The 12,916-nt window shown below is 37.5% G+C and overlaps 2 protein-coding genes across 20 annotated transcripts in view; one reads left to right on the top strand and one right to left on the bottom strand.

Moving 5' to 3' along the window:
• Window positions 1–12,916, bottom strand: part of CMSS1 (cms1 ribosomal small subunit homolog) — a 406,733-nt gene that overhangs the window by 376,123 nt on the left and 17,694 nt on the right. The gene's annotated exons all lie outside the window — the stretch shown is intronic.
• FILIP1L (filamin A interacting protein 1 like) overlaps window positions 1–12,916 on the top strand; it is a 299,608-nt gene that overhangs the window by 282,074 nt on the left and 4,618 nt on the right. For 3 of the 11 annotated variants that reach the window (XM_051859372.3, XM_070071976.2, XM_070071977.2), the window contains one exon: window positions 2,294–3,400. The exons of the other annotated variants lie outside the window; for them this stretch is intronic. In XM_051859372.3, the coding sequence (XP_051715332.3) occupies window positions 2,294–2,392 (99 nt within the window). In that variant the 3' untranslated portion in view covers window positions 2,393–3,400. Of the gene's footprint in view, window positions 1–2,293; window positions 3,401–12,916 lie in introns of those variants that run through there. 11 annotated transcript variants of the gene reach the window in all.

Genomic DNA, 12,916 nt, shown 5'->3' with positions numbered 1-12,916 from the left:
ATGGAAAATATTTAGTCTGCACTTGTATAAATACATCTTTATGTATTTTATTTTCCATAACTCATTTTAATTTGACTGCAACTTGTCTTGGTGAAATACTTTAACATTATAAATCAGTAAATAATTTGTTATTTTTACCATTGCTTGCTGAATTTTCTTTTGCTCATTTTGTTATATTTTTGCATGTACAATGGAATTTTATTTACTGTTGATAACATCTATCAGTTCTTCGTTAAAAACAAATAGGACTTATTTACCTCGTACAGTCAACTTCTGATCACATATTAGAGGAAGAGAAAGTGATTGAAACAAATAAAAATTTACATTTCTTTGATTTTAAAGTGAACTATCAGATCTCCCAGGAAAAAGCTTAATTTCATGGTTGGCCTGTATTTCAGTATCACTGCTGCCCACCACAGTGCATAGCATTTATAAGAAATTTAATGTTTACTGATAACAGCATCATTTGCTTGTTGTGAGTGCATATAAACTGTCAGTGAAAGTAAAAAGCTTTGAAATGTGATAGAGGACCAGGGAAAGCACATTTGAAAATACAATTTACCTGGACATCAAGAGTTGACTGTATTTCTACCACAAACCAAAACTCCCATAAATCATACACTTGTATGTCTACATCAAAATCTGGAAACAACCACTATGACATAAACTCTTGAACACTCTGCTTCAAAGCAAAAACTTCATTTTTGTTCCTTTTTCCTAAACAGTTCTAGTTACTTAATGTAGCCACTATTATCCTGCTTTTGAGTAGAATGTATTCAGAAGCTTTTTTTTTAACCTCTCAACAAGGAATAAAAGCAAAAGATAATTATAAATACAAGTTATGGGAAAGGTACATTAAAAAAATCATATAGTATGTTAGTTAAAGGAAGAGATATATTGTGAATTTCTTCTGTGATTATTGTTAGGTCATTTATAAGGTAGGTGAGAAAAACTCAGCTCAAGTGTTCTGCAAATTCTGACACCTGGCTCACAGGTCACCTTGAGCATCATCCATACCAGTGAGCAGAGAACAGCAGCTTTCAGAGAAACATTTTAAATGACAAATCTGGTCCTCAAATCAAGTTCAAATGATTCCAGACATGATATTTTCCTTTTACCAACCTCTTAACCATTAATTCAAGCAGTCAATTTTACTGCCAATTATTGATTATAAACACAATTCATTTAGCTATCCCAGCAAACTGAAAAATCTTCAAGAGTAAAAGAAATCTTTCACAATTATTCTCTGCTAAATCAATTCATGATAGCACAGCAAGGATTTGTTGACAGAAACACTTCCATGGTGATGAACTACAACACCAGTGCTGTGGGCTTGCATCATCATTAAATAAATCTGGGTGAAAGCTGAGGTTGTTGATGAATGAGATAGCTTCTGTTTAAACACATTTATCTTGGGAATCGGCAGTGACCCAACTGTATTACAAAATACATGATGGTCTGGATGTCTTTCAATCTATTTTTAAGTCACCTTGGGCAAGAAGAAAAGGAATTGCATACTTCTTTTTAAGCCCTTTCAAAGTAGATACTATAAATGCTGCTGCATGAGATCATTTCTAGTTAATAATCAAGAGAGCATATGTGATATGTTTTGGAAGACACTGATCAACAGATAGTAAAACTATGAACAGAATCTAGAAAGAATTCCCAACTTTGTCACATAATGGCACTAACAGAAAACATGTATGCATGGCAGGAAACCAATAAAGGGGCAGTGATAACCAGCCAAGGGATTTCTATTACCTAGTTGTTCCTGGTTGCCCCAATTCTGGGGGTTGGAGGAAAATCCATTCTTTGCACACTTATAACTAATAGAGTTTGGGAACTCTGGATTAGTCCTCAGCCATCCACTTTGTAAGTATTCAATTTCTTATGTGACCACAGCAATACTCCATAAGGAAGGAATCATAGTCCTGTACTCCATAATTATAATACATAAATTCTCATTTCATTGTATGCACCAGATTTTAACTATAAATAGGTTTCCTAAGTGGTTAATTTAACATAACAGGAAATTTACTGAACCTTCGAACATTACCCCTTTTTAGAGGTCTCTATCCTGGGAGGATTGCTTCAAGTATAATAATTCATGTCCATATTAAAATAAACGTTAAGAGGCTGCTGAATTAATAATTTTGATGTAGATTATTAAAGTGTCCCTAATTAAGTTCATGGTAAATAACATACTATCCGTAAAACCATCTTCTCTATAAAACTCACATAAAATGACATACTCTAGATTTTTAGCTTTTAAATTTTTAAAATTTTATTTCAGAGTCAGAGAAACCGAGAAAAAGAGAGAGGGGAGAGAGAGCACTCCCATCTGCTGATTCACTTCTCAAATCTCCACAAAGGCCTAAGCCAGAAGCAATGAACACCCAGGTCTCCGTGTGGCAAGCAGGAGCCCAATTACTTGAATCATCACCCCTGGTTACCAGGGCCTACACTGGCAACAAGCTGTAGTCAGGAACTAGAGGCAAGTCTAGAACCCAGGTACTCAGATGTGGAAAGCAGGCTGCTTAACAGGCAACTTAACCAGTACACTAAAGTGTGCCCTTTAGTTGCAGAAACATTTTCTTACATCCTTTGTGTGTGTGTATGTGTGAATGAGTGAGAGAAACAGACTGATCGATCATTTCAGTATTACACAAACACTATTCAGGAGGTCTCCACCACTATATCTTACAATGTCAATTAGGCATGGAGTCCTCATAACATCCAAAGGACAAAATTAGAGGTACTCTGAGATTGTCATAGGAAATACATTTCATTAAAAAAAAGTTAGAAACTTGTAGTCTAAGGCATCTATGATCTTCAATGATTGAAGGGGCTGACACTGTGGCATATCAGGTTAGACTGCTGCCTGCAAAGCTGGCATCCCACATTGGCACCTGTTATAGAGTCAGTCATGGCTGCTCCACTTCCCATCCAGCTCCCTGCTAATGCACCTGGGAAAGCAGCAGAAGACAGCCCAGATGCTTGGGCTCCTGCATCCATGTGAGAGACAGGGAAGCAGCTCTGGGCTTCTGGCTTTGGCCCGGCTGTTATGGCTATTTGGGGAATGAACCAACAAATAAAAGATGGCCCTGGAGCCACTTTCCCTATATCTCAGCATTTTAATGTATTTAACTGTGAAATTGTGATAATACTCACTTTTTGGGGTTGTTGTAAAATGAAACAAAGAACTACTTAAAGACTGTATAAAGATTAGTTTTTTCCCTTATGTTACTTTAGTTCACTACCCAGAAGCCTTTTAAAGGAGGACACAGAGCATTCCCTTGCACTTTGTTCAAAGCCCTTCATAATCAGAGCATGCATGATCTCCCTCCCTCCCACTTCTGTAACTGTGCCTTTCAAATAAATAAATCTTAAAAAAAAGAAATATAATGTCAAATGAAAGCATAATTTTAGTAGCTTCTTTGCTTTTGAATGTTTACAAAGTGGGTCTCCTTTTCAAACATGTTAGATAAAAGGAGGCAAACACCTTTCTTTAACCAATACTCTATAGTTTACCTTAATCCTTGGTTTCTGCTATCCTTGAGTATTTGCTCCAAAATAATCATTTTGCTTTGCAATCCCAAGAGAAAAGACAATCATGCAAAAATGCATGCCCAGTCTCTAAATCAGTGTTTTTCAAAATCTAAGACACCTGTATGAAAATCCTAGAGCTATCAAATCAGAATCTCACGGGTTCCCCTAGAGAACTGTAACACACCTCTCTGCTGACTAATCTGTACTATAAAGTTGGAATGCCACTATTTTATAAATCCCTGTATCGATAAACACTGGCAAATATGTTTTTCCTGTAGTCCCACTCAGAATAAATTACACCTGTCCAGAAATTGTGACAATTCTGCCCTCTAGTGGCTGGCATGACAAACAGAAGACATTCTCAGGTTTTCTTCTTGTAAAGGAAAGCTCAAAACAACAACAACAACAACAACAACAAAAAACCTACCAATTTATTGGGAGAGTTCTATTTTCAATGACTATAGCAAAGCAGAGACGCTTGAATCTTTTGCTGAGCTGTCTGACATCTACAAGCTGTGTTTCTCCTCTATATTCCAGGCCCTCAACTTAACTTTGTAGCATGCTCCAGAACACATTAAGGAGAGCAGTTGGTTGAACTAAAACAAAGCATCTATTCACCTCAAGGACAAATGCAAGAAAGGAAAGTGGTTTACTAAAGTCCCCAACACTTAAACCTCCTTTAAATTCATTTTCATGTAGATTAAACTCTAAGCCTTTTCCTTTCCAACTGATGCACTTTTTCTACCATTTACTTCAAGAAGGGTAAAGCTTTTGTAGTCAAATACATCACAAAAGGTATCCCCTAAAGGCAATATGGTAGGGATGGAATCCTTGGAGTCTAAGCAAGCTAACTGGCCAACACCTCCAACTAGTTTATAATTTGATAATGAATTAACATTGCTCAAATGGCAGCACTTCATAAATCTCATCTGTTTATGAAACCTAACCCCTGTGCTCCACTTCAGAGTAATCTTCAAACTCCTAGGGTAGTTACTAGCTATGCAATTCTGTACTGTGCTAATAACTATCTCAACACCTAAACAACTGCCTAGAACAGCAATCAATAATAGCATTCCATTAGGACATCAGGTATTACAATTGGACTGCTACTCACTACCTGTCACACAGCATCCTCTCAGTCATGACAAAAATGTTTTGTTCCCAGAGGTGAGGGTCAAAATAAACCCCCAAGAATCACTATATTAGAGAAATGGACCAACTGACTTTATAAGCCAATTCCACTTTTATATAATTTGCTTTGGGAAAAAAATCAACACCTTATTTGAAAACATAGTCTGGTATGTAGAGATGAGAATCTTCAACACAACTAAATATAAGCCTCAAAGCAAATTTTAAAATCTGCACTGAAGTTTCATCACATCTGGTATGTTTCTTTCTACTCACTGTCACATTGGCCCACAGGATGTTCATACTTGAACATTTATATTTATATTAATACCTTGTACTTTTGTCTCTTTCAAAGATACCATATTATAAATTGGAGCTTTCAGATTAACTAGTGCTTTTCATTTCTCCAGTGCTTTCAGAAGAAATAGAATCTAAATTAACCTTAGTGGGGAAAATGGATTTCAGCAGGATCCTCAAGAACTTTAGACATAACTTCCTCTACCTTTTAGACCTTTCTAAAAAGAGTGCTCTCTGAGGATTTTCAATTTTGTCTGTATTAGTTTACAATCACCACAGGCATGATGTCTTCTATTAGGATACAAACTTTATTCATTCCTCAACAAATCACCTACAAGAATGAACTGACAAATACTTATGAAATATCCACTATTATTTTTTGCTGTTGTAGGCAGTTGTGTAGGTGTTGACATTTGGAATCTAAGGCCAGAGCTAAAATGTAGATACCAGTATAGAGAGAATTGTATAGCCAGTAACTACTTAAAGAGTTTGAAGATTACTCTGTGGTGGAGCTCAGGGCTTACGTTTCAAACAGATGAGATCTGGGCAGGGGCTGAGGATTAGGAAAACTGGAATGGAGGACAAGAGTGTTCCAAACAGGAGCTCACAAGGCGCAGGTGTAATGGCAGGTAGGACAGCGGACAATCAACATTCAAGGAACAATGTGCAGTGCAGTGTGGCTGAAGCTGAGTGGGTTGGGTCAAGAGCTAGAAGGGCATGCTTTGCTCTGATTATGAAGGGCTTTGAACAAAGTGCAAGGGAATGCTCTGTGTCCTCCTTTAAAAGGCTTCTGGGTAGTGAACTAAAGTAACATAAGGGAAAAAACTAATCTTTATACAGTCTTTAAGTAGTTCTTTGTTTCATTTTACAACAATCCCAAAAAGTGAGTATTATCACAATTTCACAGTTAAATACATTAAAATGCTGAGATATAGGGAAAGTGGCTTCAGGGCCATTAGTATGTGACAAAAATGAATAGTGAATGCAAGTCTAGCTTCATTGTCTCATTTTCCTTTCACGGCAACTAAGAAGCTACCTCCATGCAAGGAGAAACATTAAAAATTGCATTTGATTCTTTCCACTACCGATGGTGATAAGCAGTTGCCTAATGTCTACTTATGCTTCATCTCACAAATCAGCCTCTTTAGTTGGAACACTCAAATGCCCCTGAACATATCCAGGTCTTTTCTTTCGTCTTCCCTACTGCTCTACATGGGTAGAATTCCTGTTTCATCAAATGAAATAAGACCCAGAGGCAAAGATCTGGCTTATGGCTTACCTATTCTGAAATCATCCAGGATCACCACAGCCAATGGTGATCTGCCTCTCTTCCAACTGCTCCTGCCACCCTGAAGCCATAGTTAGAATAACAAGAGAAAAGGGATGTTGGGGGCCAATTCCTACAAAAATGGGCAGGATTGGAGAATACTGACAAGGTGATGGTGCTGAGGAAAGGAGATGTTAGATGCAAGACCACAAAGCTCATGTTCTTATAATCAACAGACTGTACTCAGAAAATACAGTGGCTGTGGTCAGTGCCCAACTCCATCTTCAGGCAGGATTCTATAAGCAAGGGGCACAAGTACCTGACCAGCCTCAGGGGAGACTGAAGAGAAAAATATCAGAAGTGAATGAAAATGATCTAGGAAAGTAGCATCACAATCATTCACATCAAAGCTTAGTAAGTAAGGAGGTGGCTACCTTGTTAGTCCTGATAATGATCCTTCCAGAAAAGACAACCAAGAGATCCAGGTCTAGTCACCTTTCAGAAAGTACCACACATTTAGACCCATATTTGGTGTTACTTCTGCCATTGCAGAAACCTAAAAAAAATTGCTAGATGGAGGATCCTAATTTAAGATTTCTATTTCTCAAGTATCACTATTACTAGTAAGGAAAGACTGATGTTCCCAAGATCATTTTTCTTTTAAATAATTGTTGTGTTTTTTCCCAGCTCACAGGAGAAGTGTTAGGCCTCACCTTTGTCAATCTTTCTCTAAATTCTACTTCCAATTCAGGACTACAATAACTGCAAACCCAGGAACATCCCACATAAAAACTGTCATTACAAAAAAATGTCTCCAATTTGGTCCCATGTCTCTCCTCTTAATAATTAAAGAAACACAAAACCCATTTCTAGCAGGTGTTTGGCCTGACAGTTAAGATTCCTGTGTCTCATACTGGAATACTTGGGTTTGAGTCTCAGCTCTGGCTCCCAACTCTACCTTCCTGTTAATGCACACACTCTAGGAGGCAGCAGTGATGGCTCAAGTGTTTGAAAGAACTGAATTGAGTAAGTACCTCCCAGCTCCAGCCCAAGATCCAGCTGTTGCAGCCATTTGCAGAGTGAACCAGTAGATGGGAGCTCTTGGTCTCTCCATCTCTCAAGTAAGAAAAAAAAAAAAATGAACTACCATAAAACATAACAACCTTCTTCAATACAGTTATTTTTAAAAAATTATTTATTTATTTGAGAGGCAGAGTTACAGACAGAGGGAGAGAGAGAGAGAGAGAGAGAGAGAGAGAGAGAGATCTTCCATCCGTTGGTTTACTCCCCAAATGGCTGCAACGGCCAGAGCTGGGCTGACCCAATGACAGGAGCCAGGAGCTTCCTCCAGGTCTCCTACATGGGTGCAGCGGCCCAAGTATTTGGGCGATCTGCTGCTGCCTTCCCAGGCCGCTATGGATTCAAAGAGCAGCCTGGACACAAACTGGCACCACAGGCAGAGACTTAACTTACTATGCCACAGCACGGGCCCCACAGTTACTTTTTAAACAACACAAATTCTTCAAGAATACAGTAATATCCTTCGGTATTAACAAATCAGCTAGGTTTATTTCTTCTTTTTAAAAAAATAAATGAAAGTTATTTCTTATCTGTTCTGTTGTTCCTGCCTGAATACACCTGTATCAGTCACTTTTTAAACCACAGAAAATTTTAGAAAGAGGAGCTAATTAAAAACTGCAGAACTTCAAAGAGTCTTTAGCCTAAGAGGTAAACCATTCCTTCAGGGCAATAAGCAGGGAGTCAGTGGTAGGGATCACACTGCAATGTACAACATCTCTTATAGTAACATTTGTAAGCAGCCCATTTATTCTACATAAAACTTTTTTTTCTGGTTATAATAATACAAATTTATTACAGCAACCTTGGAAAATGTAAGTGCTTTTGAGGCTGCTGCTTTTGGCTCCTAAGAAGGGTAATGAGAAGACTATGAAGAACAATGGACAATTATTAATACTTTTTCAGAGACAAACCTATCAACTACGGCCCTATTCCAGGTTTTTCTCAGATTGCCAATGAGGAAGGAAATTCACTTGGTGGGAAAGGGGGGCCATCCTGCCCTTACTGCAATTCCCCTGTGCCAGAAAGTGGCAAATTCTTCCACAGAGTACAAGGTTTATGTAATCTGTCTGCTCAGTCCAGACACAATGGCTAAGGGGTCAGCCAGGTCACTGAAGGAGAGGGGCAGGATTTCCTTTCCCCTAGCAGTCCAATTCCTGCTGCAATAATGGTAAAATCACTGCACATTGTTCAAGTACTGGGAAGAAATGTACAGTTGTTCTAAGATGTAAGACTGAGAAGAAGTGAAAAAATTGAATGGGTCCAAATGAAAGAAAAAGAAGGGAGAGCGGGGGAGAAAGGGTATCAGTACAGGAAAGAAAAGAAAAAAAAAAGCTGAGATGAAAGAAAACCCTCACAGACGAATGAAAGAAAGAAGATAAACAAGTTAGACAACAATCAGGTTCATATATTTTAAGTTAACAAAGTATTTCTACATGTGATGCTCTATGTCTGGCACAAATGAAAACCACGGAGTTAGGAAGGATTCTAAAAACTATAATTCAGTGTTTATTCTTGGCTTGCCCCCACTGTCCATTATGTAGTTACCACAGAAAGGCAGATGGAGAGGTGACTAGGTGTGACCACAAACCACAATACGTTATAGAACTTTCACCTCAGAAACTGGACAACTCTGTGATATAAAACATAGCAGTGAAACACTATTTAAAACTAAAGGTAGCTAATCAAATTATAGTATCCCTTGCAGTGTAAAACTACAGCTTTTAGTGATAAGGTTTTATTACATAATGAAGAAATCCTGAGAAAATCAAGGGAAAAAAGCCAAAGCAGCATAAGAAACTTTGGGCTATTTGCCATATTCATTATCTGTTATTTCTATTCCCCCTCCCCAACACAAATTAGCTGTGATTTGCCAAAAAATATAAAAGACAAAAGAAGATAAAGCAGTAATTTTTTGAAGCAATTTTTCTCCAGTTTAGCATTTCCTCCTTTTCACCACCATATCCATCATCATTACTTATGTACTTTCCCACTGAACACTGAGATAAAAACAAAAATACAAAAACACTGTCATTCTGATAACATGGCCTTGACCAAGCATTCCACAGCTGGGACCCTTTGGAAGTCCAGAAGCCCTGAATCTAGTCTTTCCCCGACTTGTCCTCAATTACCACAAATCAAAATAACCCAGGTCCTTGGGAGTCTTGAACCTTTCAATCCTTAGAGGTCAAGGTGTGATGAGGGGCCCTGCAGTCCCAGGGGTCAGGATCATTCCTGAAGGGACACAGTATGTTGACAACACAGCTTCAGAAAGTTCAAAGTACTCACAAAATTCATTTTGAGAAAGGAAACATCCTGACTCCAGCTGTCAAATTAGGATTTGATAGCTTTTTCATAAATGCTGGTTTTGCTCTGGTATATTTCCAAACTTCAGCCTTCCATGATAATGTGAAAGAACACAAGGGTCATGTAGAAACTGGTTGAGAGAACTGCGACTTTGACTACAACTGAAAACACGTCACCTTGGGTGCAATCTGTTGAAATCTTTACTTAGCATATACTAAGCTGATCTTCTATATATAAAGATAATGAAAAATGAATCTTAATGAAGAATGGGATGGGAGAGGGAGTAGGAGATGGGATGGTTTGCGGGTGGGAGGGTGGTTATGGGGAGAAAAAACCACTATAATCCAAAAGTTGTACTTCCGAAATTTATATTTATTAAATAAAAGTTTTCTAAAAAAAAAAAAAAAAAGAATGAATGAATGAATGAATGAAAAAAAGAAAACATGTCATCTAAACTTCTTTTGGCCACTAAGGCTCCCTGTCATTCAGTGACTCACAGCAACCAGGGAATCTTGCAGATTGCTAGGTTTCTTTTTAGAACTTAGGGACAAAATAAGCCAACACTTAGAATTTAATGAATACATTCCACAGATAGATTTCTTTTCCTCCTACTGCTCCCTTGATAGAACCATTGCCTCTGCCTCAGCATCCCTCATACTTGTAATCCATTCCAAATCTCAACTTCCTTGTTAAGTTGAATTGAGCATTTTTTTAAAAAAGTCTTTTTCTTTTATGAATGAGCTTTCCAATTTATTTAATCTCCTTCAAAACATCTGCTTTCTGATGAAACCCAGAGATTCCTACTTGGAGTAGAGCATTTGCTGTGTGGTCTTAAAAGAGCCATATGCATGGATTCCTCCTGCAATATATACTCCAAATTTGGATAAAACAAACTTACTTGGAGCTCTTTGACATGATGCTCTATAAAAATGATCCAAGACATGACACATTTTAAAGCTGCATACCTCATTTATTGAAAAATGTCCAAGTATAAAATTCATACGATAAAAAAAAACAGCATCTTTTTTATTTTTTGGAAATAACATTTAGAGTTGTCCTAATAAAGTAACCAGCCTTTGCTGCCATCTAGAGGTTAAAGCTATGTAGCTAAATCAGAATTACCAAGAAAAGCACAAAGCTTACAGCATGAACAGTACAAAAACAGAAACTCACTAACTATTGGGCAGTCAGCTCCTATAAATGTCCACCATCCCAAGTCACATTTTCTTTTCCAACACATATCACTGTTGCTTAAAAGAAATAAGCTCACCTATACTGTATTCTTTGTGAATTGGTTTGCTGAACAGATTTAATAAACTGTGGTGCTCACTAAAAATTCATATGCCCATAATTCCACTCCTAGACAATCTTAAATCCAAGTTCAACATCTGGGCCTTTGCCCAGATTTTAAAAGCCCCACAGATGATTCTGATGAGCATTCTTCAAGGTCACCACTGGCCCCCAATGCCCTGGGCTATCACAGTGCTGGACTATCTACTGGGCCAGAGTCCCACATAAAAGAAATCTTAAAGCTCATGTCTAAAAAAGGTTCAGCTACGCAATTAGTTCCTCAAAGTGTGGTGGGCTAACCACCTACATTAGAATAAATTACCTTGAGTATATGTTAAAAATGTGGATCTCAGGGCATATCCACAGACAAATGAATTACAATATCTAAGGGAGAGGCCCAGGAATATACAATTAAGAAAGTAAATCTACAATTTAAGATTCCAACAAAGATTTTTTTACACTAAATTGGCTAACCAATGTAAATCTTGACAAAGTTTATCACGGAAACCTATCTTGGACAGGCTATTACTAATTCTATGGTCATATTATCAGCACACTTGATCAGTCCATCACTTATTTCAACTACAAATAACATGGCTGATGTTCACAGAAATGTCCTAATCTCTGAGATATATCACTCCTTTTCTAATCTCTTAATACGTTAGTACTGCTTTTTATACTTGTAATACTTATTATAGAAAGTGTAGAGAATGCAGATAATGTAAGAAAAATAAAAAGGATCTATAACCCCACTTGCCAGAGTTAAATGCTAACAGCATGAGTACGTTTTCTTCTAGCATTTTCTCTTCAGGCATAGGTATTTAAAACATGTATACAGTTTTTTATCTTGCTTTTTGATACTTCTAAATAAATATTTTCCTACATCTTCAAAGCATTATTGTTTAAAGATAATCTATTTCACTGTGAGGATACTGTAATTCACTAGCAGTTTTAAACTGTGTCCATTTTCATTATATTCCTAAAATAAACATCATTGTCTGCCTCTCCGATTATTTCCTAGAAAAGATTTGAACAACAAAATGCCTAAGTCAGAGAGTGTGAGTTCTACAGAACTTAATCACTTCTATAATCATGGTTGAAGCTGCTCATCTCATGAAACCCTTACTGGTGTGTGGAGTTCTATTTTTCTAAAACAAAAACAAAAACAAAACATAAAAGCTTTGGCTATTTGAGAGATAAAAATGTTAAAGCAGCACTTCAGCACTGAAGATAAGTATACCATGAAATCAAATTGAACTATAGGAATACCATTAGATAACATCAGAGTATCAACATCTCATTTGCTATGTGTAAGACTGAGTACCAAAAATAAGACAACTAAAACCAAAACACCCTTGTAGTATCCAGGCACAGAGAATATTGACTAAATGTTCCAAAACAAAACATATTCCCCATTTAGTGTATCCATAATTGAAGGACACAAATCTTTTTTTTTTTTAAGATGTATTTATTTATTTGAAAGGCAGAGTTACAGGGAGGCAGAGGCAGAGAAAAGTGAGAAAAGTCCTCTATTCACTGGTTCACTGCCCTGATGGCTGTAACAGCCGGAGCTTGGCAGATCCCTGAAGCCAGGAGCCAGTAGCTTCTTTTGGGTCTCCAGGCCAAAGCAGAGAGCTGGATAGGAGGAGAAGCAGCCAGTACTAGAACCAGCACCCATATGGGATGCCTGCACGGCAGGTGGCAGCTTTTCCCACTATGCCACAGTGCCCGCCCCATGGGGCACAAAGTTTTAGCTCTGTATAGATTCAGATTATTAAAATGTTTGGGGATTGTACAAATAAGTGAATGCGACTATTAAATCCTAATCGCTATTGCATCTTTCATTAAATCTTCACTAAGAAGATTATATATATTCGTAGTGTCTTATCAAAGAATATGTCCAAGACTTTCCCTTATGTTTTGTTAGCAATCCCAACAGGTAATGCCTAACCTCTTGCTTCCCATCAAGTACTTTCTTTCCTTTTAGCTAAGTGGATTTCA

Source organism: Oryctolagus cuniculus, chromosome 4, assembly GCF_051225735.1.
Source record: "Oryctolagus cuniculus isolate XC-2025 breed Fujian yellow rabbit chromosome 4, ASM5122573v1, whole genome shotgun sequence".
Classification (NCBI taxonomy): domain Eukaryota; kingdom Metazoa; phylum Chordata; class Mammalia; order Lagomorpha; family Leporidae; genus Oryctolagus; species Oryctolagus cuniculus.
The sequence above is the reverse complement of the archived record's forward strand: the minus strand, read 5'-3'. Positions and strand labels throughout refer to the sequence as shown.